General features: G+C 39.7%; 1 protein-coding gene across 1 annotated transcript in view; it reads right to left on the bottom strand.

The window, feature by feature from the left end:
• The window catches only part of ADGRG7 (adhesion G protein-coupled receptor G7), an 87,695-nt gene continuing 61,277 nt past the window's right edge, over window positions 1–26,418 (bottom strand). Inside the window, exons 11-16 of the mRNA XM_062176351.1 lie at window positions 25,310–25,422; window positions 18,010–18,356; window positions 16,872–16,968; window positions 10,239–10,394; window positions 7,433–7,589; window positions 1–258 (exon numbers count right to left, since the gene is read on the bottom strand). Coding sequence (XP_062032335.1) covers window positions 1–258; window positions 7,433–7,589; window positions 10,239–10,394; window positions 16,872–16,968; window positions 18,010–18,356; window positions 25,310–25,422 — 1,128 coding nt within the window. The remainder of the gene's footprint in view (window positions 259–7,432; window positions 7,590–10,238; window positions 10,395–16,871; window positions 16,969–18,009; window positions 18,357–25,309; window positions 25,423–26,418) is intronic.

Below are 26,418 nucleotides of genomic sequence, written 5' to 3'. Positions count from 1 at the left end.
CTAGATGTTTGAGTTTGCTAGGTCACTTTCAGAGAGTGTGAGGTCCTCAGAAACCGATGGCTCCAGCAGTCTGAAGCGTTCATGTAGCGCAGGAATGGACCTGAGCATGTTGTACATCCTCACTCGCAGCCGTAGCGGAGTCATCGCAGGCAGCGACTTCACCCTCCCAGTCGACGATGACAGTGACTTCCACACCTTGGAAGCTTCACTCAGGAAGATTTTTGTTCTAACAGTATAGAGGATAAAAATTTGCAATCCCTGCAGGAAGAATAAAAGTTTCACATCAGAGAAGCGCTGAGGTACAGAATCAAGAATGAGACTGTCTCTCTCCCTGCCACCAGCTCTTTTCATCGTGCACAGCCACTGCCCACTTTGGACTTTTCACTTGGCACTGCCATTTACTTCCATATCTGAGGGTTGAAGCAAAGTCTTTCCCATGCTGCAAGTGATCTATATCGATATCAATATCGACATCAATATCAATATTGACATCGATATAGATATACACACATATATAAAATGGCACATTTTGAAGCCCTGAGCTCAGGTCTCAGCTTGCCATTAGCTAACTCAGTAACTTTGTCCACTTCCTGATTCCTGCTGTCTTCAGTTTCGTAAAGGAGGCAGATTAACTTTGCAATACCTAATTTTTCTTCCAGTTCTACTATCCTGTGATTTCAAGTTTCATAGATTTTCACAACATAACTATAAACCTGGTGCCCTTCTATTCACAGTTTCTGTGCACTTCAAAAATGAAGACCAGATGTGTATGAGGGATTAAGCTGCAAAAGCCTAATACTTCCTACATGTTTTAAATGAAAACTGCCATTTATTGAAGTCCTGGTAGGAGCAGACAATTGCTTCTTAATTAATCCTCATCATTTGATCCTTCTCTTTTAATCTTTAAATAAACCCTATAAAATAAGTCTTACTATCCCCATGGTATAGGTAAGGAAACCAACATTCAGATAAATTAAGTAACTGGCTCAAGATTACTCATGTGGTAATGAGTAGACTCTGGAACTGAATTCTTATATCTTTGGCTCCAAAACCCCTCTTTTATCCAATCTACAATGCTGTTTCTTGCTTATAACTGTTAACAGAAAGAAGTAGAAAATACATTATAGCTCTGAAGACACCTCTGTTAACTTCGTCACTAACATTCTTTGTGGAACTAACAGATGGAGTAGCATCTGTAGCTACTATACTTGATAATATTGTACCAATGTCAGTTTCTTGATTTTGATAATGTACTATGGTTATATAAGATACTATCATTGGGAAAAGCTGGACAAAAGATATATGAGACATGAGCTGTTTTTCTAAAGTATTGTTAAATTATTTCAAAATTTCAAAGTTATTTTAAAGTAAATACCTATAGATATCTCCATGACTATCACCTACTGGGCCCCAAGCCTTGTAAATATTTATCTCTAGAATGATGATCTGTGAGTACCATCATAGAAGACTCCTGGTGCTATGGTAAGATAACTCGGACTCTGCTAGTTTGACTAATATAATCATAGCAAATGGCAAGAGATAGACTAGCTCTCTAGTTAAAAGTGCGAAGAGTAACTTCATTGTTATCAAACAGGTGGTATCTAACTCATCAAAAGAAAAACCATGTGACTCAGGGACACCTTTACACAGAGGTTATCACTTTCAGCAACTCAATCAGATAGTCATCAAACACCATAGTTTCTTCATAAAATATTAGAGGTACAGCACATTCTGATATTGAACAAGATGTTACATTGGGTGTATCACAAATACACCCAAGTATGTTTTTTGCACTCAGACAACTGATGTTCTAGTCAAGAAGAAAGTATTTACATGTATAAAAGTTAGAGTAGAAAAATAGTTACAAAACTATAATAATTCTATTTTGATAATAAATTATATTGATTTAATTCACATTTAAATTAATAAATCTAGAATGAAAGTAATCACTTCCAGGGATTAAAGCCTATCAATAAGCAATCTATGTGGGTTGTACCAGTATCAATTTCCTGAGCTTGATAATATAATACAGTTATATAAGATATTTAAATTTGGAAAGTTGTGCTGTTTTACAACTTCTTACAGGTATAAATTTATTTCAAAATAATTTTAAAACATAAAAACAGGATGGTATAAAAACAGAGGAAAATTAAAGAAGAATTTTGACTTCCTCTCATATTTCTTTCTGCAACATAAGATTTCAGGAAGTCTATAGAATTTCCATGAAAGAAAGTCATTTCCAAGAATTAAATGACATTAACTTGTTGTTCATGTGTTTTGGTATATAAAGAAAAACTCTCAACCAGGAAAGTACTCATCAATCTTTATAAAATATACACTAAATATAATCACTCAAAAAATGCTGCCTTTGGGGCTGGCATTGTGGCACAGCATGTTAAGACACCACATGCAATGCCAGTATCCCATATGAATACCATTTCCAATCCAGCTCCCTGCTAATGAGCCTGGGAAAACAGCAGAAGATGCCCCATGCTTTGACCCCTGCACCCACATGGGAGATCTAGAAGAAGCTCCTGGCTCCTGGCTTCAGCCTAGCTCAGCCTTGGCCATTGCGGCCATTTGGGAAATGAACTGGTGGATGGAAGCGCAATCTCCCCCTCCCTCCCCCCTCCTCCCCCCTTTTCCCTCTCCTCTCTGGCTCCCTCCCCCTCTTTCTCTCTCTAACTCCGTCTTCCAAACAAATAAATAAATAAATCTTTTCTTAAAAAAGTGCTTCATTACATACAGGGTTTTTCAGAAACGCATTTAACTTCTGTTTAAAAAAAAGAAATTGCAGTTTATTAAATATAATCAAAATTTTATAAATATTTCTTAAAAGACAACAATGGGACCATTGTGGAGAAAGCGGAACAAATGATAGCTGCCTATGATCCTACACTAATCATCTCTCCACAGAGACACCCATTTGAAAACCTATTCACACAATAAAGTATACTTATAAAGTTCATTATATTATTTTTTAAAGATTTATTTATTTACTTGAAAGTCAGAGTTATACAGAGAGAAAAGGAGAAGCAGAGAGAGAGAGAGGTCTTCCATCTGCTGGTTTACTCCCCAGATGGATGCATCGGCCGTAGCTGCGCCAATATGAAGCTAGAATCCAGGAACTTCCTCCAGGTCTCCCACACAGGTGCAGGGGCCCAGGCACTTGGGCCATCTTCTACTGCTTTCTCAGGCCATAGCAGAGAGCTGGATCGGAAGCGGAGCAGCCGGGACTCGAACCAGTGTCCATATGGGATGCTGGCACTGCAGGCAGTGGCTTTACCCATATGCCACAACGTCAGCCCCAAAGTACATTATATAATATAATAATATGGGGGAGCCAGGCAAAGGACTTTAGTGTCTGGTTTATTTACACATTTCTAATTTTCATGTACTTATTTATTTATTTGACAGAGAGATTTCCCATCTACTAGTTTACTTGCCAAATAACTACAACATCCAGGGCTGGGCTAGGCCAAAGCTAGAAACTAAGCACAAAATTTGAGTCTCTCATGTGGATGGCAGGGACCAAATTACATGAGCCGTCATCTGCTGCCTCCAAGGTTCACGTTAGCAGGAAGCTGGAATTAGGAACAGAGCCAGGACTCAAACCTACGTGCACCAATACAGGATGCCAGTGTCTTAAATGCCCTCTATACGACCTGTTTTATTGTGATAAGAAAAGAACCATTGAGGAAGGCAAGAAGTAAAAAGTTGCCTATATCACCCTTTCCACAGATTCAGGCAGCACAGAGTGAAGAAAGATGCCTCCTACTTGGAAGAGGGAATGAGAATTAAGTCCAGGTCATACCAGGCCCAGTACCAGACTTACAAGGCAGAGCTCCACAACCTTGCCTCCAACCCAGTATCTGTGAACTAAGCATCTGTAATTGTGTTACCTAGGTGGCCAAAGGACTGTTTTCCAACACCCCTGCCCCAACCTTGGACTCGACCACTGAGGGGTATGAGCAGTAAAATGAGCAAAATGTATACTATGGCCTTATGATCAAAGGAATTAAGAACATAGTACCTGTCATTCCATCTCTCAAGGTCAATTCTAAACCAAGGAAAAAGGTAAACAGTAGTCTCCTGGCAGTCTTCACTCATGCCAGATACCTAGGTATTTATTGCTAGAGGACACTGTGGCCTTCAAAAGCCCTGAGCTCAGTTTAGGGACTTTTCTGGGTTACCAGGTTGCTGCATCACCCCAGAGAAAGACCCCAGCCTCCACTGTTCCTTCCTCTACTCTCCTGCAGCATGGAGCCATCTTGAGATGCCCTCCTAGCAAAGGTCCTTTGAATCCGTTATTCCCACCATCTCCACAGGCCCAGCTCTGTAAGGCCCCTAGGAGGTCCTTCCACTCCCTGATGGCCCTGAGAATAACTTGGGTAGGACAATCTGGGAGGCTCAACCTGTAGAGACCTGCAGAAAACATTGGATGGCCCCACTCACCTTCCTGGAAGCAGCTGAGAGGCCCCACCCGTATACTCGCAACCCCAGGAAGCCACCAGACAACTAACCCTGAATGACTAAATCCACAGAGTCCCAGGGAAGCAGACAAGTGGACCTTCCCACCTATTCACAATACCAGGAGGCAACCAAGCAGCTTTTCTTGATTGATTCAATTGGCTGAGGTTCCTGGATAGCAATGAGGTAGCCCTACTCACCCAGGGAGATGTTGAGCATCCTCTTCTTGGAAATTCAGTCTGCTGAGGCCCTGAGAAGTAGCTGCTTGACCACACCCACCTACCCTCAGTCCCAAGAAAGCAGTTGGGCAGAACTCCCTGAGCTGGTGTCCCCAGAGATCCTAGGAAGTTATTTGTACAGCTCTCAGATACTGACATATGCCCTACCCCTTTACTAAGTATGCTGGATCACACTAACATGGGTCCATACATGTGGCCCTGTACTGACATGACCCACAGAAACTGATAAGAGTCCTACACCTGTAGCCAGGCACACCACACAGAGCTGTCAGTGAACCTACTCCACCCAAGGTAGCTGCATCCCAAGTGGAGGTGCAGTTCTACAACTCCCAAAGCCTAGGACACTGAAACACCCACAGACATCACCAACACTGGTTACAGCTGAAGAAGCTACATGGCTGCTCCACTAAAGCACCCATCTGAAACTAAAGCCAACACAGCCAATCCAACAACACCCTAGAACATGCAGCCAGTAGTAGCTCTTCTACTATACGAGTTATGAAATTGGTAGAAGCAACTGATCCTCCAAGTGCACAAACACTAACATTAGGGGCAGAGGAAGCACGAAAAAAACAGGTTACAATACTTGTAGCAATAGATCACAAAGAAATGAAAATCAACAAATTTCCAGACAAATAACACAAAAGAATAATTTTAAGGAAATTTAATGAGACATAAGAAAATATAGATAATTCAACACCATTTGGGAGACAATCTATGATATGAATGAGAAATTCCACAAAGAGATTCCAAAGAGATTAAAAAAAAACTATCAGAAATATTAGAGCTAAAGAATTCATTGGGGGCAGACATCTGGCACAAAAGGTTAATCTGGGAAGACTGCATCCCATATCTGAATGCCTAGTTCAAGTCCCAAGTACTCCAATTCTGATCCAGCTTCCTACTAATGCACTTGGGAGGCAGCAGATGATGACCCAAGTACTATCCATGCATCTGGTGAGTGTTCCTCAGGTGGAGTACCTGGCTCTTGGCTTTGGCCAGGCCCAGCCCTGGCTATTGCAGGCATTGGAGGAGTGAACCAGTGGATGGAAGATCACTTTCTCTCTGTCTCTCTGCCTTTCTTCTTTTTTTAAAAAGATTATTTATTTACTTAAAAGAGTTGCACAGAGAGAGAAGGCGAGGCAGAGAGAGAGAAAGAGGTCTTCCATCCGCTGTTTCACTCCCCCAGATGGCTGCAACAGCCAGAGTTGCACTAATTCAAAGCCAGGAGCCAGGAGCTTCTTCTGGGTCTCCCATACGGGTGCAGGGGCCCAAGAACTTGGGCCATCTTCTACTGCTTTCCCAGGCCATAGCAGAGAGCTGGATCGGAAGTGGAGCAGCTGGGACTCGTACCAGTGCCCATATGGGATGCCGGCACTGCAGGCAGCCACTTTACTTGCTACGCCACAGTGCCAGCCCCTCTCTGCCTTTCAAATAAACAAATAAATAAATATATTTTTAAGGGAATTCAATACATTAAATTAAAAATTAAATTGAGGGCCTCATCAGTAGAATTGAGCAAGCAGAAGAAAGAATTTCTAAGCTTGAAGACAGAAGTCTTTTCAAATATCATAGTTGGATAAGAAAACTTTTTTAATTAAAAAGAATAAAGAAAGGATTTGAGACTATGGGACACCATTAATGGAGCAAATATTCACATTATGGGGTTTCAGAAGGAGAAGGGAAAAGGCATAGGAAACTTACTCAATTAATAATTACTGAAAACTTTCCAAATTTTGACAAAGATATGGACATCTTGGTCCATGAAGTCCTAAGGATCCCTAATAGATTTAACAACAACAAAAGTCTCTCTAAGGTGTATTATCATCAAACTGTCAAACATCTAACACAAAGAGAATTCTAAAACAACAAGAGAAAAGCATTAAGTTGCTTATAAGGGAATCTCCATTAGATTAATGGAAGAATTCTCAACTGAAGTCTTATAGGCCATGAGGGAATGGAATAAAATATTCAGTCTTGAAATAAAAAAATTGCCAGTCAAGAGCATTATAGGAAGCTCCAACCATGGTAAAGAGCTTCCATGAATCTTTGCATTGGAGAAAAGAAAACAACGTGTTTCTTCAACCATCAGTTTGATGAAAATCTCTTCTACTCAGAGAAAAAGCAATTAATTTGGCTCAACCATAACGCAGAAAGGTCACAGCAAGTGAGTCTTAAAGAGATTTCCCTCCTCTTCCCATGATATATTTTATAAATAGAGACTCCTAAAGGCAACTAGTAATGATCTTCAGGAAGTTTTTTTTTGTTTGTTTTGTTTTTTTGTTTTTTTTTGGACAGGCAGAGTGGACAGTGAGAGAGAGAGAGAGACAGAGAGAAAGGTCTTCCTTTGCCGTTGGTTCACCCTCCAATGGCCGCCGCGGTTGGCGCGCTGCGGCCGGCGCACCACACTGATCCAATGGCAGGAGCCAGGTGCTTCTCCTGGTCTCCCATGGGGTGCAGGACCCAAGCACTTGGGCCATCCTCCACTGCACTCCCTGGCCACAGCAGAGAGCTGGCCTGGAAGAGGGGCAACCGGGACAGGATCGGTGCCCCGACCGGGACTAGAACCCGGTGTGCCGGCGCCGCAAGGCGGAGGATTAGCCTAGTGAGCCACGGCGCCGGCCAATCTTCAGGAAGTTTTAAAAGGAAGAAACTTTGGTCTGGGGTGATATCTTCTTCACCACAGATTGTTTCTTCTACTTTCAGACAAATCTATACCATACCTGAGTAGTGTTGAAAATGCAGAAAACATAGCTGAAGACCAGTCTGATGTCATCATTTTTAATTAACATAAAATATGCCAGAATCCAGGTAATTCCAAAAACAACTGCAATAGAAAATGTGCTAATAATCTTCTTTATAGATGATAACTTTTTTGTGCTAGGTAAGAGGAGAGCAAGAAAGAAAACACTATTAATTAGTTTTTTGACTTATCAATATCATTTTTACTCTTCTATTTAAAATATATATACATATATAGTATATATATATATACATATATAGTATAGATAGATAGATAGATAGCTCAATCAATCATTTAACAACAGTATGCCTCAGGCAGAAAAACAATGATGCTAGATGTTATGTCGCTTTTGAGAAATGCTAATTTAGCAAGGTTTGCTTAAAAAATGCACTGATATCACCGGCGCCGCGGCTCACTAGGCTAATCCTCCGCCTTATGGCGCCGGCACACCGGGTTCTAGTCCCGTTCGGGCACCGGATTCTGTCCCGGTTGCCCCTCTTCCAGGCCAGCTCTCTGCTGTGGCCAGGGAGTGCAGTGGAGGATGGCCCAAGTGCTTGGGTCCTGCACCCCATGGGAGACCAGGATAAGCCCCTGGCTCCTGCCATCGGATCAGTGTGGTGCGCCGGCCGCAGCGCACCAACCGCGGCGGCCATTGGAGGGTGAACCAACGGCAAAAAGGAAGACCTTTCTCTCTGTCTCTCTCTCTCACTGTCCACTCTGCCTGTCAAAAAAAAAAAATGCACTGATATCAAATCAGATGAAAAGTGTTCCTTAATTACTTCTACTGCAGGCAAACTTCATTAATAATCAACTTATTCATTGGAATGGAATTTTATTTAGTGAGTATTACTATAGGATAAATCAGCAGGAAATTCCTTTATGGATCATCTGGTACCTTCCTATGCCTTGGATGGATACAGGAAAAAAAGATTATTTAGATGTGGGGTGATCTTCTTCCCTCTCATAATTAAGTCTATATCCCTGGAATCTGAGCTTGGCCTCATGACTTGCTTTGATCAGTGTGACATTAACAAATGTTGCAAGCAAGAATTGAAAGCATTTGCTTATTAGAATCTCTCACCACTGTTTGGAACCCCAAGACCACTATATTTAGAAGCCTCTCCCAGCCTAATGGAAGATAAGAGACTATATGGAGCAGAGGTGAGTTTTCCCAGCAGCTCCCTGCCCAAACAGCTGCCAACCACTATCAACCAGTCACCAACTGCCAGGTATATAAGTGAGGCTTGGTATACTATCCATTGCTATTCAAGCCACCCAAGACCAAACACCTACCCATCTAACACTTAAACTAATGACAAATAGTAAATGTTTGTCATTTAAGCCACTAAGTTTTGAGGGGCTTTGTTACATAGCTAACTGATAAATGGAAGATAATTTTTAGGCAACTAAATTATACCATACTTTTCATCATAACTTGGCCAACTGAAGAACCACAGACTATCAGTCAACATTTGGAACTATAATTTTGGTGTCTGTGATTTACAAAGGTATCATTTTGGGGCAGCAGCATTATGGCATTTCATATGGATGCCAGTTCATATCCCGGGTGGTGCTGCACTTCCAATCCAGCTCCCTGCTAATGGCCTGGGAAAAGCAACAAGAGATGGCCCAAGTACTTGGGCCCATTCCACCCATGTGGAGACCTTGATGAAGCTCCTGGCCTCAGCATGGCCCAACTCTGGCCATTCTGGGCCATCTGAGGAGTGAATTAGCAAGTGGAGGATATTCTCTCTCTCTCTCTCTCTCTCTCTCTCTCTCTCTTTCTCTCTGACTCTCTCTCTCTCTCTCTCATCTCTTCCTCTATCTCTGTAACTCTTTCAGGTAAATAACTTTTTTGAAAATAATAAAATGAACAGTTTTATATAAAGGAAATATAACCTCCTTCACCATTACACTTAGAGGTATTCATCAAGTTTTTCCTGCATTGCAACTAAAATGTAGATATTAATGTTTATCAGTGAAAATATCTTCCTCATATTTACCCTTAATTGAACTATTACTCATATAGAAAACCTTTGATTAGATTCCCAAGATTATAATCCCATGAAAGATGGTGGTTTTTACTCATCTGTTCAAGTTGAGTGGATCCATCTGTGAACTTACTCTTAGGTCACAGATGCATTTATAGAAAATCTACTAGAAATAAGCATAGTCTCACAGAGCTAAATCAGATCTGGCTAAAAAGCCCATGAGAGTTTCTCAGGCATGGAAAGCCAAGATACTGTGGCAAAAAAAAAAATCTAAATGAAAGATCTCTTTGAGTGAGATCCCAGCAGAAAGAACGGGCCATCAAAGAAGGAGGTGCCTTTCTCTGAAGGAAGGTGAGAACTTCCACTTTGACTATGGCCTTGTCTAAATAAGGTCAGAGTTGGTGAACTCAAGAGGCTTCCATAGCCTTGGCAGCTCATGACAAGAGCCTCGGGTGATTACTGACGTCATAAATAAGAGTGTCAATTGTTAAATCAACAACAGGAGTCACTGTGCACTTGCTCCCCATGTAGGATCTCTGCCCTTAATGTGTTGTAGTATGCAAATTAACCGTATAACTACTACTCAAACAGTACTCTGTGTGTCTGTGTGGGTGCAGTCTGTTGAAATCTTAAAAAAAAAAAAAAAGATTAATAGAACAATCTCTCAACAACCACATGCCCCTACCATTATCTAAGCATTTGAAAACCCTTCCAGGAATTATTGTTGTATCATGGTATTGTACTATGTGCTAGATGAGCCTTGCTTGGCAGCTTCCCATTCATTAGGAATCTTACCTTGTCAGATTCTGGTTATTCTTCCACAGCACTTTGACTGTGATTATAATTAATATAACAACATTGCCAATGAGAATAAAGGTTATGGGTATGATGAATGACCACAGAAATGGACTTTTTATAAAATCATTGCTTTCTGGAATTGCCAGCCAGCAGCTGTTGGAGAAGAGAGAAATTATTTCAACAGACCAAGAAAGGTATGCAAACAGTTTCTCTGTACTATTAACATTACTGACATTCACTTAAATGTCCTGCTAAAAATCACTATCTTTTTTCATTTGAGATGACTTGTAAGAATTCAATTATGTAGAAAATCAAAATGGGTTGGTCCTGCTAAAATTCTAAAATTAATGGGAAGAAAATGGGCTTTTGTTTTAAACAGTCCTGAATTTAGGTGTAACATCATGTCATTTACAAGGTGTCTGATTTCAGGCAAGTTATTGTTTATATGTTATTTTTCAATATGTAGCATATCTACTTGGTTCAAAATATCAAATGTAGGGTAAGAACTTTGAAGATCAATCCCAGGACCAGCTGTGGTATAGCAGGCAAAGCCGCCACCTGCAGTGCCGGCATCCCATATGGGCACCAGTTCGTATCCTGGCTGCCCTACTTTTGATCCAGCTCTCTGTTATGGCCTAGGAAGGCAGTAGAGGACGGCCAAAGTTCTTGGGCTCCTGCATCTGCATGGGAGACCTGGAGGAAGCTCCTGGCTCCTGGCTTCAGATCAGTCCAACTCTAGCCATTTCAGCCATTTGGGGGGTGAACCTGCGGATGGAAGACTTCTCTCTCTCTCTGCCTCTGCCTCTCTCTAACTCTGCCTTTCAAATAAATAAAAAGCTCTTTTTTAAAAAAGATTTATTTATTTTACTTGAAAGTCACAGTTACACAGAGAGAGGAGAGGCAGAGAGAGAGAGAAAGAGAGAGAGAGAGATAGGTCTTCCATCTGCTGGTTCACTCGCCAGATGGCTACAATGGCTGGAGCTGCGCCGATCTGAAGCCAGGAACCCAACCCAGAGCTTCCTCTGGGTCTTCCCACATGGGTGCAGGGGCCCAAGGACTTGGGCCATCTTCTACTGCTTTCCCAGGCCATAGTAGAGAGCTGGATTGTAACTGGAGCAGCCGGGTCTTGAACCGGCGCCCACATGGGATACCAGCACTGCAGGCAGAGGCCTTACCCACTACACCACAGTGCCAGCCCCATAGATAGCTCTGAAAATAAAAGATTAATCTCATTCAAAATAACTACAAAAAGAATTAAATACCTTGGTATAAATATAACCAAGGTCAGAGAACTCTATGATAAAAATTACAAAACATTAAAGAAATACAAGAAGACATTAAAAAATGGGAAAAAATCTTCCGTTTTCATGGACTATAAGAATCAATATCATCAAATGTCCATGCTACAGAAAACAATTTACAGATTTAATGCAATACCAATCAAAATATCAATGACAATCTTCTCAGAGCTGGAAAAAATAATGCTAAAATTCATATGGAAACACAAGAGACTCTGAATAGCAAAAGCAATCTTACCACAACAAAAACAAAGCTGGAGGCATCACAATACCAGATTTTAAGACATAGTATAGGGCAGTTTTAATCAAAAGAGCCTGGTGCTAGTACAAAAACAGATGTGTAGACCAATAGAACAGTATAGAAACTTCAGAAATCAATCTATACATGCACAACATTGACAAAGGAGCTAATATCAATCCCTAGAGCAAGGACAGTCTCTTCAACACATGGTGTTGGGAAAGCTGGACTTCCACATGCAGAAGTATAAAACTAGACCCCTACCTTACACCTTACACAAAAATTCACTCAACGTGGATCCAGAACCTAAATCTATGACCTGATGCCATCAAATTACTACAGAACATTTGGAAAACTCTGCAAGACATTGGCATAGGCAAAGACATTTTGGAAAAGACCCAGAAGCACAGGCAATCAAAGCCAAAATTGACAAATGGGAAATGGGATTACATCAAGCTGAGATGCGTCTGCACTGCAAAATAAACACTCAGCAAAATGAAGAGACAACTGACAGATAGGAGAACATATTTGCAAACTATGCAACTGATAAAGGGTTAGCATCCAGAATCTATAAAGAGAACAAGAAATTCAACAAGCAATCCAGTTAAGAAATGGGTAAAGGGGGCCAGCGCTGTGGCGCAGTAGGTTAATCTTCCACCTGTGGCACCAGCATCCGATATGGGCACCAGTTCTAGTCCCAGCTGCTCCTCTTCCAGTCCAGCTCTCTGCTATGGCTTTGGAAAGCAATAGAACATGGCCCAAGTCCTTGGGCCCCTGCACCCGCATGGGAGACCCGGAAGAAGCTCCTGGCTCCTGGCTTTGGATCGACACAGCTCCTGTGTTATGGTCATTTGGGGAGTGAACAAATGGAAGCAAGACCTTTCTCTCTGTCTCTCCCTCTCACTGTCTGTAACTCTACCTCTCAAATAAATAAATAAAAGAAATGGGCAAAGGACTTGAACAGGCATTTTTCAAGAGAGGAAATCCAAATGGCCAATAGATACTTGAAAAATGCTCAGGATCATTAGCCATCAGGGATATGCAAAACAAAACCACAATGAGATTTCAACTCACTTCAATTAGAATGGCTGTCATACATACAGAAATCAACAAACAACAAATGCTGGTGAGAATGTGAGGGGAAAGGTACACTAATCCACTGTTAGTGGGAATGTAAATTAGTGCAGCCACTGTGGAAGACAGTATGAAGATACCTCAGAAATCTGAATATAGACCTACCATATGACCCAGCCATCCCACCCCTGAGAATTTACTCAAACTAAAAGAAATCAGTATATGAAAGAGTTATCTGTTCATTGCAGCACAATTCACAATAGCTAGGATATATAATCAACCCAGATGTCTATCAACTGTTGACTGTATAAAGAAATTATGATATACATACATTATAAAGTACTACTCAGTTATAAAAAATATGAAATCCTGTCTTTCACAACAAAATGGAAACAACTGGAAACCATTATACTTAGTGAAATAAGCCAGCTCCAAAGAGACAGATACCATATGTTTTCCTTGATCCAAGGTAACTAATAGAGTACCTAAAATATAATGTATTAGAGTGAAATGGACATTTTGAGACTGGATGATTCTTTACAGCCCTTATCTCTTTTGTTGAGGAACAGTTTTTTTTCTTCATACTATTTGTTGAACTCTTATACTTAGCATAGGTTAATTTTATGATCATTAAATAAACTGAAAGTAGATCTTTGTAAAATTAAGAATGGGAATGGGAGAGGGAGGAGGAAGAAAGGTTTGGTGTATGGGTGGGAGGGAGGGAGGGGTGGGTGGTAAATATCACTATATTCCTAAATCTGTATTATGAAATACATGAAACTGGTATAACTTAAATAAAATTTTAAAAATATCAAGTATAGGGCCGGCGCCACAGCTCACTAAGCTAATCCTCCACCTGCGGCGCTGGCACCCCAGGTCCTAGTCCCAGTTGGGGCAGCGGATTCTGTCCCGGTTGCTCCTCTTCCAGTCCAGCTCTCTGCTGTGGCCAGGGAGTGCAGTGGAGGATGGCCCAGGTCCTTGGGCCCTGCACCCACATGGGAGACCAGGAGGAAGCACCTGGCTCCTGGCTTCGGATCGGTGCAGCGCGCAGCCATAGCGGCCTTTTGAGGGGTGAACCAATGGAAGGAAGACCTTTCTCTCTGTCTCTCTCTCTCTCACTTACTCTGCCTGTCAAAAAAATTTTAAAAATATCAAGTATAGAAATGATCATAAAGAGACAAGAATTTTTTCTACATTTTCTCCAGCCACTCAGTTTCAATCAGTATTTTTTCTGTATCCTTTCAGATTAAGGCTAGGCATACACCAGCAAATGGATATTTTTCCTTGATTTGTAAGCAAATAACATTTGGCACATTCATATATAGCTCACTTAACTGAATACCTCAAAGATCATTCAATAAAAGAATAAAAAATCCTCACTATTTTATACAACTGTATATGATTCCATTATGTTACCATATCAGAATTTATGTAAGCAGTCTCTTATTTGTAGACATTTTACAAACAGTAATATTTTAAAAGAGTTTGAGAAAGTTATTTAAGCTCACTGCATCTATTTTGAGTTTTTTTAGTGGTGATAGTTGTAGTAGTATTTTTTTCCTCATCTGAGGTGAGAAAAATAACAAATACTTTCTGGCATTGTTGAGTCAATTCATTCATTTTGTGTTTACAGAGTATATGCTATGTGCCAGACACTATTTCAAACACAATATAAGCAGTGAACCAAGCAAAAATCCTTTCTGTAGTAGATTTACATTCTTCTATCTAGACATAGATTAAATAAACAAATAAGTAAAGTAAGTAATAAAGTATATTAGATGATGACAAAATACTGTGGAGAAAAAATATAAAACAGGTAGTAAGAGTAGAAATTACTGTATAAATGTATATGTGTCTGAGTGTAGGAGGGGGTATTTTTTTAAAAATAGAGTAGTCAGGGAAAGTCTCATGAAAAAAAGTGACATTTACCAAAGACCTATCATAGATGAGAGAAGGGTGTTCCAGGAAAAAGCTACATAGCAATTTCAAAGACCTTGAAGTGAGAGCTTAAGAAACAACAAACAGGAGGATATGGCTGAGCCAGAGTGATTAGATGGGATTTCTAGAAAAATGTAAATTACGTAGGGATTTTGTAGATGATTGTTTGCACTCTGGGAAAGGTAAAGAGACACGACATGATCTTGTCTTTCGTTTTAAAACTATTATTCCAGGTGCAGTGAGGCAAGAAGGGTGTGAGCAAAAGTAGGACACCAGGCTAAGAATCTACTGCATGAATCCACATGGCTTTGGCCCAAAGGAGGGAATATTAAGAAATAGTCTAATTCTGGATATATTTAAAAACAAACAGATTTATTGATGGGCTGGATGTAGGATGTAGGAATATGAAAGGTGACTCCAAAACCTTAGGCCTGAGCACCTGGCAGGATGGAATTAGCATTAACTGAGATGGGAAAGACAATGAGATGAGCAGGTGTAGGAGGGAAGAAAAGGAGCTGCTAGCCCAGCGGGGGCATCAGGTAGGCGGCCAGGTATTAATAAAATCATGCGAGAAGCCCTGCTGTTTGATTATTGTTTGTTTTCTTTCCCCAGAGGTAAAACACCATTATTATACATGCCAAAGGACTTCTAAATTGTTTTTTGCATTGGAATGTTATCATTTGAATGATCAAAATCATATTTCCAATCTGAATGACGTAGGAGGAAACTGAGAAGGTCTTCATCTCTGTAATGAATTTAAAAACCAAAAAGGCATGCCTGCTTTCAACAGAAGAGGTTCATAAATAAAGTGGTAAGAATAAATAAAATTTATCTTCAGTCTTTCTTCTTTTCACCTGTAACTGGAGGATAAACGTCCTGCCTCCAGCTGCCTTGCAACCCACACACAGAAGAAACAGGAGGGCACTTGTCTAGGAATTTAATGGAATCCTGGGGAGAACTACTTCTCAGTCTCTTTTTAGGGGAAAAAAGGATTTATTTAATTACTTAAAAGGTAGTTACAGAGAGAGTTATAGCAATGGCTGGGGCTGGACCAAGCCTAAGCCAGGAGCCAGGAACAGCATCTGGGTCTCCCACATGGATATGGAGCCCAAGCTCTCGGGCCATCTTCTACTGCTTTCCCGGTGGCATTAGCAGGGAGCTGGATTGGAAGTAGAGTAGCCAGAACTGGAACAGGTGCCCTTATGGGAGAGAAAGTAGTGTCTAGGAGTGTGAAACCCAGCTAGGCCATCAGCCACATGGCCTACAGCTAGGCATGGTCAGTTGTGGGAGTGGTAAGTCCTCTGACGCTATAGCCTACCTTTGGAGGTTATTGAACACTTCCAAGTGTTTGGTTTTCATCTGGGTTAGTTTGGGACTTAAGGTAGAATCTGGGGATAAGAATGGTTGGATTTATAAAATGAGAAGGTAGTCTAACTTAAGGAGCAGTTGCTGATTGGCAGCAGAAAAACATGTAAAGGGTTGAGCACCAGTTCAGTCGTTTTCTTCTCTTCCTCCCACATCAAAAGCACACACCATCCAAATACTTTTGTTATTGATGATTATTTATTTACAATGGAGTCATAGGACCACTTTAGTTTGTGTGGTAAGTTTTCATTATAATCCCATCAATGTAGAATCGGTGTATAGAAGTGAGAAATGCATAGTGCTTTTCAAATTATTAAATGTTTTCATTCTTGCTGGACTTCTTATAGTAATCCCAGAATAGGTTTTACTGTTATTGACATTCCTTCTTTTTAAATGAGAAAATTAAGGATTATACAAAATGAGTCATTAGGGATCACACCTATTGTGTCTTCAGATATTTCAGACAATGAAAGAAGACAATTTAAGAAAATAAAGTTCATATTTAGAAATTTAGTTGATTATTTGCTTTACAAATGACTTATCTAGGAAATTTCCATGTCACCACATTAAAAATGATATGTTCTTTGAGACTTTGTAATGCCCACCTCTAAAAGTGACAATCAAAAGTGAGATGCATTATGACATTTGGAATCAACATCACTGAATAGTTATATTGTTATCTCAAAGAAATTGATATTTTCAAAAATATAAACTCACATTTCCTCTTGCCGGTAGTCTAACTCCCATTGTGAGTCTTTCCTATTCTGAGAATAGATAATTCCCACAGTTATGGCCACTACTATGGCCGGGACACCTGTGTGATAAAAGAGAGGCACAGAGTCAATAATCTATCCAAGAATAGGATATAGGATTAATTACAAAAGATCATTAATGAATTATGCACCTGACCCTTTTCAGGAGGCATTGTTCTTTCCACCATGGATGATATACTACATGATCCTACAGACATAGGTCAAAGTAGATGTAATTTTTCTTCTAAATGTTTTCCTTTTCCTTTTATTGTTTGCTGCACATATTTTCTGATTTCTGTGTAACTCTTACCACAATTTCCATTTTTTTCCCAAAGAAACCTTTTATTTTTATATGGCTTAGTTCTTTCACTTAAATAAATTTATTACTCATATAATTCTTCCTTTGCTGGAACACAATACATTTTTGAAATAATTTTTCTTGAAGAGTTATTCTGATAGTCTTGTTTTTAAGATTTATTGATTCATTTGGAAAGCAGTGTTACCAAGAGGCAGAGGCAGAGGCAGAAGCAAAGAGAGAGATCTTCCATCCACTGCTTAACTCTTTATTTAAATGGTCACTATGGCCGGAGCTCGGCCGATCCGAAGCGAGGAGCCAGGAGCTTCTTCTGGGTCTCCAATGCAGGTGCAGGGGTCCAAGGACTTGGGCCATCTTCTTTCTGCTTTCCCAGGCCATAGCTGAGAGCTGCATCGGAAGTGGAGCTGCCGGGACTCCAACCAGCGTCCATATAGGATGCCGGCACTGTAAGTGGCAGCTTTATCTGCTACATCACAGCGCTGGCCTGGATAGTCTGTCTTGTAACATTTCTTTAAAGTATGTGGGAAGTTAATACTTGTTGCTTAAATCTCAAATAAAACTAGATGGAAAAAAGATTTAAGTTAGCTGCCCTGTATGTAGTATATCTTCCTTGATCACCAGTTCATCTTTCGCTGAAATTTAAGTTACTAGACATAAAGCATTCTTAGTTATTGCCATAGTGTCTATCTTCCCTCGTGCATGGCCTTGTACTTTTAGGCTTTCATTAGATGTTTGTTTAAATTATTTCAACAAAATTAAATTCCTAAGTAAAGATGCAAATACTTACCCCATCCAATTAATGAAATGAACAAAATGAAATGTCGAGGAAGGGGCTTCATGGTCCTAATTAGGAGGAAATAGAGCTGTGTAGCACTGAGTCCATTCCAGGCAAATGTCACCAAGAGGAAGTAATGCAGTAAGATAGCAATCGCCGTACATGTGGGATTTGGGATGCCAATAGTGTCTGTTGCGGGTATTTCGTTATTATCAAAGTCAATATTAACGGTGCCACTGTCACTTGTCTGCAAGTTCTTATTGGAGTTTTCAATTCCAAACACAAAGAGGAGGTTGAAAATCAGCATTGATGTACACAGACTGACCAACACCCAAGTTATTGAGGTTTTTCTGACTTTCCTAAAAATAAATAAATCTAAATAGTTAAATGAAAACAAAACAACTGAAAAAATAAACCCTAATGAAGTTGTGAGGGAACAAGGAATAGTATTATCCAACGTAAAGGCAGCTTATAGCCCAGTGGGCCAGCTGGTAAACCCACCTCCCCACTTATACCAGGAAAATATTTTCCCCTCATCTCCTTTCTACAAATTAGTGAGGTAAAGTAGTTGAAGTGTCCTTTCTTAAAACTGTATCCTGATCAAAAGTAACAGTGAATCTACAAAGATGACTGCAGTGAGCTCTAAATACTAATATTCAACTCTAAATACTAGTATTTATGCCCTGCGTGGCTCCATCTCATGCATGGCCTATACCATGATTTAACTAATAGAACGCAACAGAAAGCCTGGCAACCAGGATCAGCTCATCTATTAAACATAGCAGTACTTAGGGCCCCTGTTTTTTTCAGGGCCAATACAATGTTTTAACTTCTTTTAATTCTAAAAGACTAAATAAATAAATATACTTTTAGGTCAAAGAATATTAGTGTATTATCTTTATAGCAATGCAGTTGTAAAACACAATTTTTAATTTTTTTATGGAGGAAGTATCCCCAAAGGGCAAAAGTGCCTGAGGCCTGTAAAAGTCTTAACATCCCCCCACCCCTACACACACACACATGACTTCCCCTTGGAGCTTCTGGAATTTCTGAACATCGCAGAAATCCCATGGAAATGCTGCTAGACAAATGGGGAGAGAGAAACGTCCAGCCATCCCAGCATCCTGAGTGAGCCTCCAGATGACCTGGGAGCCGGCCACCATCTGATTGCAGTCTCACAAGAGACCCCAGCAAGACCAAGAGTCATACACTGAGCTTAGTCAAGCCACAGAATCATTAAAGATAAAAAGTCATTGTTTTTTCAAAAAAAAAGTTTTCTTCCACTTCGTGAGTTGTCCTTCTACTTTTTTTTAAAAAAGGTATTTATTTATTTGAAAGGCAAAATTACAGAGAGAGAGGGAGAGATGGGTGAGGTGGGGAGAGGAGAGACAGTGAGAGAGAGAGAGAGAGAGAGTTCTTCCATCTACTGGTTTACTCCCCAGATAGCTGCAATTTCCAAAGCTGGGCCAAGCCACAGCCAAGCGCCTGGAACTCCATCTAGTCACACAGGTAGGTGGCGAGGGTTCCTTCCACTGCTTTCCCAAGCACATTAACAGGGAGCTGGATGAGAAGTGGCACAGCTGGGACTGGAACCAGCACTCCTATGGGATGCCAGTATCAGAAGCAGTGGTGTAACCTGCAGTGCCACAACACCAGCCATTAAATTATTGTTTTAAGCCACTAAGTTTTAGGGTAGGGTAGGGTTTTTTTTTTGTTGTTTTTTTGTTTTGTTTTGTTTTAATACAGTAATAGATAAGTTCTACTCTACAAGCACATACAAAGGCTATCTGTATAAAAGGCTCCAAAAACATTTTTTAAAAGATTTTGTCTATTTATTTGAAAGGTATAGTTACAGACAGAGGGAGAGACAGAGACGAAGGTCTTCTATCTGCTGGTTCACTCCCCAAATGGCTGCAACTGCCGGAGCTGGGCCAATCCAAAGCCAGGAGCCAGGAGATTCTTCTGGGTTTCCCACTTGGTTGCAGTGGCCCAAGAACTTGTGCCATCGTCTACTGCTTTCCCAAGCCATTAGCAAGGAGCTGGATAAGAAGAGGAGCAGCTGGGACTAGAACTGGCATCCATATGGAATGCCAGTGCTACAGGCAGAGGCTTAGCCCACTACGCCACAGCACCGACCCCCTAAAAAAGATTTTTTTAACATTCCAAAATAAAAACATACCATAAGTTAGCAGATGAACCCATGTTTGAATATAAAGAAAAAATTTCTTGAATATTTAGATATAATTTATTTCTAAAACTTACTTATAAATTTTAAAACAAAAGGCCAACTATAATTTTTTAATAATTTAAATAATGTAATTTGTCTAAAATTAAAATATATGATATTTAACTGAAATTATGTTTATTTAATGAATGAAGCTTCCACAAACATTTCAAGTTAGGTAAAAATATTTTACATTTGGCCTGATGTTGCTGTGGATTCTATCTGAGAGGAGGAGTGCGGTGGGGGAAGAGGTGAGGAGTCACGACACAGACACCAGGAGTTGGGTGAAAGCGGGCCAGAGGTGAGCAGCCTGCAGGCTCGTTTATTTCAGTTGGTACAGCAGCTTATATAGCCGAGGTAGCCAATCTGGTCAAGGGGCAGTTTATGCCTTAACAAATCACTGCCTGTTGCCAGGCAGGTTCCTTTGCCAGGTGGATTCCAAAGTCATTTCCTGAGTAACTGAGGCTCGCTCACCAGTGCCATCTTGGCACAGCCTTCTCATTCCATCACGGTCTTTTTGCTACTGATGCTATTTTTTATTATTCTTTATCATCTGAGTAGACTAATGATTACTATTTTGTTGAATGCCATACACAACACAATTTCACAGGCATCTTTCCTGCAAGACTTTTCAGAACTCTATTTCTCTCAAGAATCTCCCCCAGACTAATGTTCCATGAACCATATTTTGGGAAATGATCAGTAATTTTCAAATGGTCAACATGTTCTGAGCAGTCCTTGAAATGTAGAACATGCCCAGGGGGCTGTTGCATTATTGAAGATGAAAATTCTGCATGCAGAACCAAGTGCTCTTTAAAACTGCTTTGTCTCCTCATCTTTTTTTAAAAAATCTTATTTTAAAAATTTATTTGAAAGAATTACAGAGAGAGATAGAGGTCTTCCATCTGTTGGATCATTCCCCAAATGGCCACAACAGCCAGGGCTGTGCCAGACCAAAGCCAGGAGCCAGGAGCTTCTTCTGAGTCTTCCACTTGGGTGCAATAGCCCAAACACTCAAACCATCTTCCGCAGCTTTCCCAGGTGCATTAGCAGGGAGCTAGATACAAAGTGAGCAGCCAGGACTCAAACCGGCACCCAAATGGGATGCTGGTACTGTACCACTATACATAGCACTGGCCTGGGTCCCCTCATCTTTACCTAATGTCCTTGTACTAATGGATCAGCTTTTTCTCTGATTTTATCTGTAGGGTGACCTCATTTACCAGTCATCATCAGAAGGCAGGTGTGTGTGCCACACACTGTGGTGTGAGGGGATGTGGTATATGCGTGGCATGCCGTGTACATGTGTGTGGTATGTACAGGGTGATGCATGTGTGGCCCATGTATATGTTCTTTTTCCTACATGTCCATGTACATCTTCAAATTGGTAGAGCAGGCAAATTTTCCCTTCTTATTTATTTGAAAGGTAGAATTACAGACAGTGAGAGAGAGAAACAGAGAGAAAGGTCTTCCTTCCATTAGTTCACTCCCCAAATGGCCGCAACAGCTGGAAATATGCCCATCCGAAGCCTGGAGCCAGGTGCTGCTTCCTGGTGCAGGGGCACAAGCACTTGGGCCCATCTTCCACTGCCTTCTGGCGCCACAGCAGAGAGCTGGACTGGAAGAGGAGCAGCCTGGACTAGAACCAGCGCCCATATGGGATGCCGGCGCCACAGGCAGAGGATTAACCTAGTGTGCCATGGCACCGGCCCCCAAATTTTCCCTTCATAAAGTTGATCTCATAAGTAAAGTATGATATTGTCCTTAGTGTATATGTGTTTTTTTCTCCTATTGTTCAAAGATAGGTATATCTTTGGCTTCCATATAGTGATATATTACAGTTCTCTGTATACCGTAGCATTTAGTACTGTGCCATCAAAGTTACAAAATCATAAAACCTTCCTGATTTTTCGGACTGCAAGATTTCTTGGATAACTATCCCTGCAGTTTATAACTGTGCTTAAAGCTCTAATATCCTCATGTATCTCTTTATTCTTAATATCCCAGAATTTGATGGGATATTTGCCCATTACATATCATTTAAAATTTTATGATGTTCCACATAACCTCTCTCAATCTTTGGATTTCCATACTGAACAAAAAAAGAGCTTATATTTGAATAGAATCCAGTCTATTCCTTTGACACTTAAGTCTTCTGAAAGGCTTAAGTACTACAACCAGAAAAGAGAACTCAAGAGGCTGGCACTGTAGCATAGCAGGCTTATAGGCTTATATGTGTGATTCCCAGCTGTTCTACTTCCAATCCTGCTCTTGGCTAATGCACCTGGGAAAGTAGTGGAAGATGGCCCAACTACTTGGGCCCCAGTACCCATTGGAAAGACCTGGAAAAAGCTCCTGGCTCCTGGCTTCTATCTGGCCTAGCCCTGGCTGCTGTGGCCATTTGGGGAGTGAACCAGTGAACAAATTTCTCTCTCCCTCTCTAACTCTACCTTTCAAATAAAATAAATAAATCTTTAAAAAGAGAACTGAAAAGAATCCTTTTATTTAAAAGTAAGATTACTTTTTAATTTTGTTTAAATTTGAGCAATAAAGTATAATTTGCAGGAAGAATGATCTAATTCCAAATAGCCTGGCCCTACATTTTTTTATAGTTTACCATTGAACAAAGAAAACTATGTAATTGAAGACTTTGAAAGTCAAGAAAACTTTGACTTTATGTTTGTTTCCTGATGAATTTTAGTGGTATCTATGATTGCAGAAATATGGTAGGAAACACATTAATAAATAAAGAAAAAAATCTGAAGACAAATTGAAGCAGTGATATTTAAGGAGGCAACGAGACTAGTTATGCAGCAACAGCGACTCAGCCATATGGGACTTCGTCACTACAACTCTGGTAATGGCAGAACCAGCTTATATGACAAGGCATGTAATTTTCCTTCAAGGCATTTGTAATGTTGTACTCATTTGCATACATGTTTGTAGGTCTTTCTCTACCCAGCCCAACCCTCAGAATGTAAATTCCATGAGAAATGCGACTGATCAGTGCTGTGCAGTTTTCTATTCAGTTCCTCCCACAGTATTTGACACGCAATATAAGACTTTCCAATGAACAGCAAAAGACTCAATGTGTGAAAAGTGAAAAAGAGGAAACAAAACAACCCTGGATCTTTGGAGAAAGTCTGTCTGGTTCCCAAACAGGGTGAAGAAAGTGAAAAATGAGTCCCACTGAAATGAGGAAGTGCTGAAAACACTGCTTGGGACACAGAAAAACATCAGGATGGAGCTCCCTCTGGTGGCACAGGGGAGTACACGTTTTATAGAAGAGCATAGCAAATGTAGAATGATGGATTAGAAAAATCAGAGTTTTTCAAACACTAGAGCAATAATATTTTCCAGTAAGTATCATCAATGGATACCAAAATCATTGCATAAAAGATGACTGGGAAACAAGATATCACAGTCTCAAAGTACCATCCCATGGGTTACCTAATATTTACATAGGGAAAAAATGAGCCTTGACAAAATAGAAATCTGACATACACAACTTTAAACAATAAATCACACTTCCAACCAGTAATGGGAGAAACTGATACCACACACTTCTTACTGGATCACATGAGAAAGATTAAATCACATAGCATTTCCATCAAAAATATTTAATCTGCATCTACTTATGAGGAAAATTTCAGATAAATCATAAATTGTGGAACATTCTTCAAAGTATCTGGCCAGGAAACTTTGAAAGTTTTAATGTCATGAGAGGACAAAATATACAAAAATGACAGATGAATTATTTCAGGCTACAGGAGACTAAATTGGAGGTAAAACACCTAAATGAATTGGAAAATGGGAGCTATTATTGTCATTTGAGGGGCAAATGGAAATATTTGAGTATGCAGTACAAGTGAATATCATTATATTAATGTTATCATATTCATCATATTATATTAATGCTAAATATCTTCAGTTAAATTTCCTGAATGGAGAAAATGATGTTACATTATAAAGGAGTAGTTAAGAGATGAATACCTGAAGAATTTAGATAGAGATGACCCTTATAATATACACAGCTTACTTTTACAATTAAAAAGGAAAAAAATAAAGCAAAATATTAATCATTGGTGAACTGAGGTGAAGGCTATATGGGTGTTCAGTGTTGTCCCTCAACTTTTCAAGAGGTTTCTATTTTTTAAAAGTAAAACAATAGGAAAAATCTTAATGGTAGGTTCTTGAAAAACTCTACTTCTGAGAAAGTAGTTGTAAAGGTATTTAGTAAGGATAAATGATTCTGAGGAAATATGCATTTATCCTGAGAATCTTGAGTTTGAGAAGAGGCCCAAGTAGGAATTCTCAGTAAATTATTTATTCCACAGAGAATCATTTGTTATGGGCAAGTAACGCACTTAGCCCCATGGATACATCTATGAAATCAAAGGAAAACCAACAGGAACAACAAAATCAAAAGAGATCTTTATCCCCATAAGAGTCATTCTGATGGGGAAAGTAGACAGTAAACAAATAACCTAATAAATGAACATGCTGATAGGATATTACTGATTGCTAAAAACGTAGCATGTGACAAAAAAGAGTAAGAAGTAAGATACAAAACTGGACTTGGAATGGGGGGGTCAAGTTTGAGAGAGGTATATGTTTACAGGAAATTATTTTAAACATTTTTTTCGAACTATAGAATTTAAAGGCATTAAAAAGCATCACCATTTGAAAACTTTACATAGGTATATTTAAATTATTTTCCAAAATTTGTTTTTTTGCAGTGTTTCTTGCTTTTACAAATACAAATTGGTAGGTAGACATGGTTCAATTCAACACTAGGGCATCCAGGTATGCATGATCTTTGGGACCACAGTAATTTTACCTGATAAACTTGTCAACACAATACCTGGCAATTTTCCTTCAAGGTACGTGCCACAATTTATAATTATATATTTATTTGTGTATAGGCCTTAGCCCTTTCAAGTCTGAGTATCCCCCTCTATAAAATAAGGTTGTTGAACTAAATCTATCTTCTAGTTCAGTCAAAGTGTGTTTTGATAGGAATATGTTCAGAGTAAGTTATATCAGGATAGTGGTTCTGCTTATGAAAAGCACCTATTTTGCACTTACCTGGTGAGAATCTGAAATATAATTGTGAGAACCAGACCAGCAATGGAGAGTGCACATCCAATATTGGATATTACATTTAGTGATTCAGGATATTGATAATCCTTTTTGAAAGTCTGAAAAATAAGTTAACACTCATTTTTAAATAATCACTCCTGAAATGTCCATCAAAGTCAACATCATAGAGAGATAGATTCGTCAAAATAACCAGATAGTTGCTAGATATATCTTCTTTGGTATAAAGTGTTTGATATATTTTTAAATGAAGTAAATTAGCCCCTTATCTCTAAGCAGTTTATGCAAAGTAAAAGCCTGAGAACAGTTGCCTAACTCTGTTAAGGAAAATACATATACTTTTTGACATTGTCTAAATAAAACCTATTTAGATTAGATCTATGTTGGCTAGAGTTGCTTAATTTATCCATTATATTATTTTTAAATGTAATTATAACATAAGAGTATCTAAGCAAATTTGCTAAAGATAAAGCAGAAGTATCTTCATAGATATGGAAAGCTGTAGATATAATTGTATACAGTTTTTTAAGAAAGGAGGTCTCACTTTTATCTAACATATCTAAATCTATCCCCATATGTCAGTAACATACATAAAAAAGTATAATCCCTGTGTGCCCTTTTAGGAATCTGGGGGTTACTGGGCATGCAGGATAGGTACAATTCTTTTTGCATATCTGTAGTTTATGATTTCTAAATTGTGAAAGTTATAAAAGCAGTATTTCCTTGCTTATAAAACATGAAAGTTCTGAAGAAACATAAAAAGGATATATTCTTTACTGCCAGCTGCTGTACACCCTCCCTAACCTTGGGAATCCTGTCTTTTCTCTATAGGAGCTAGTTCTTTGTATGCTTAAAAACATTATCTATACCTTGGTCAGCGCCGCGGCTCACTTGGCTAATCCTCCGCCTGCGGTGCTGGATTCTATTTCCGGTTGGGGCACCGGGTTCTGTCGGGGTGCACCCGCATGGGAGACCAGGAGGAAGCAGCCATTTGGGGGGTGAACCAACAGAAAGGAAGACCTGTCTCTCCCTCTCTCTCTCTCACTGTCTAAAATAAAAAAAAATTATCTATATCTTTATACAAATATTTTGGGTTT

Source organism: Lepus europaeus, chromosome 2 (assembly GCF_033115175.1).
Source record: "Lepus europaeus isolate LE1 chromosome 2, mLepTim1.pri, whole genome shotgun sequence".
NCBI classification, from domain to species: domain Eukaryota; kingdom Metazoa; phylum Chordata; class Mammalia; order Lagomorpha; family Leporidae; genus Lepus; species Lepus europaeus.
This window is presented reverse-complemented; position numbering and strand designations above follow the sequence as displayed.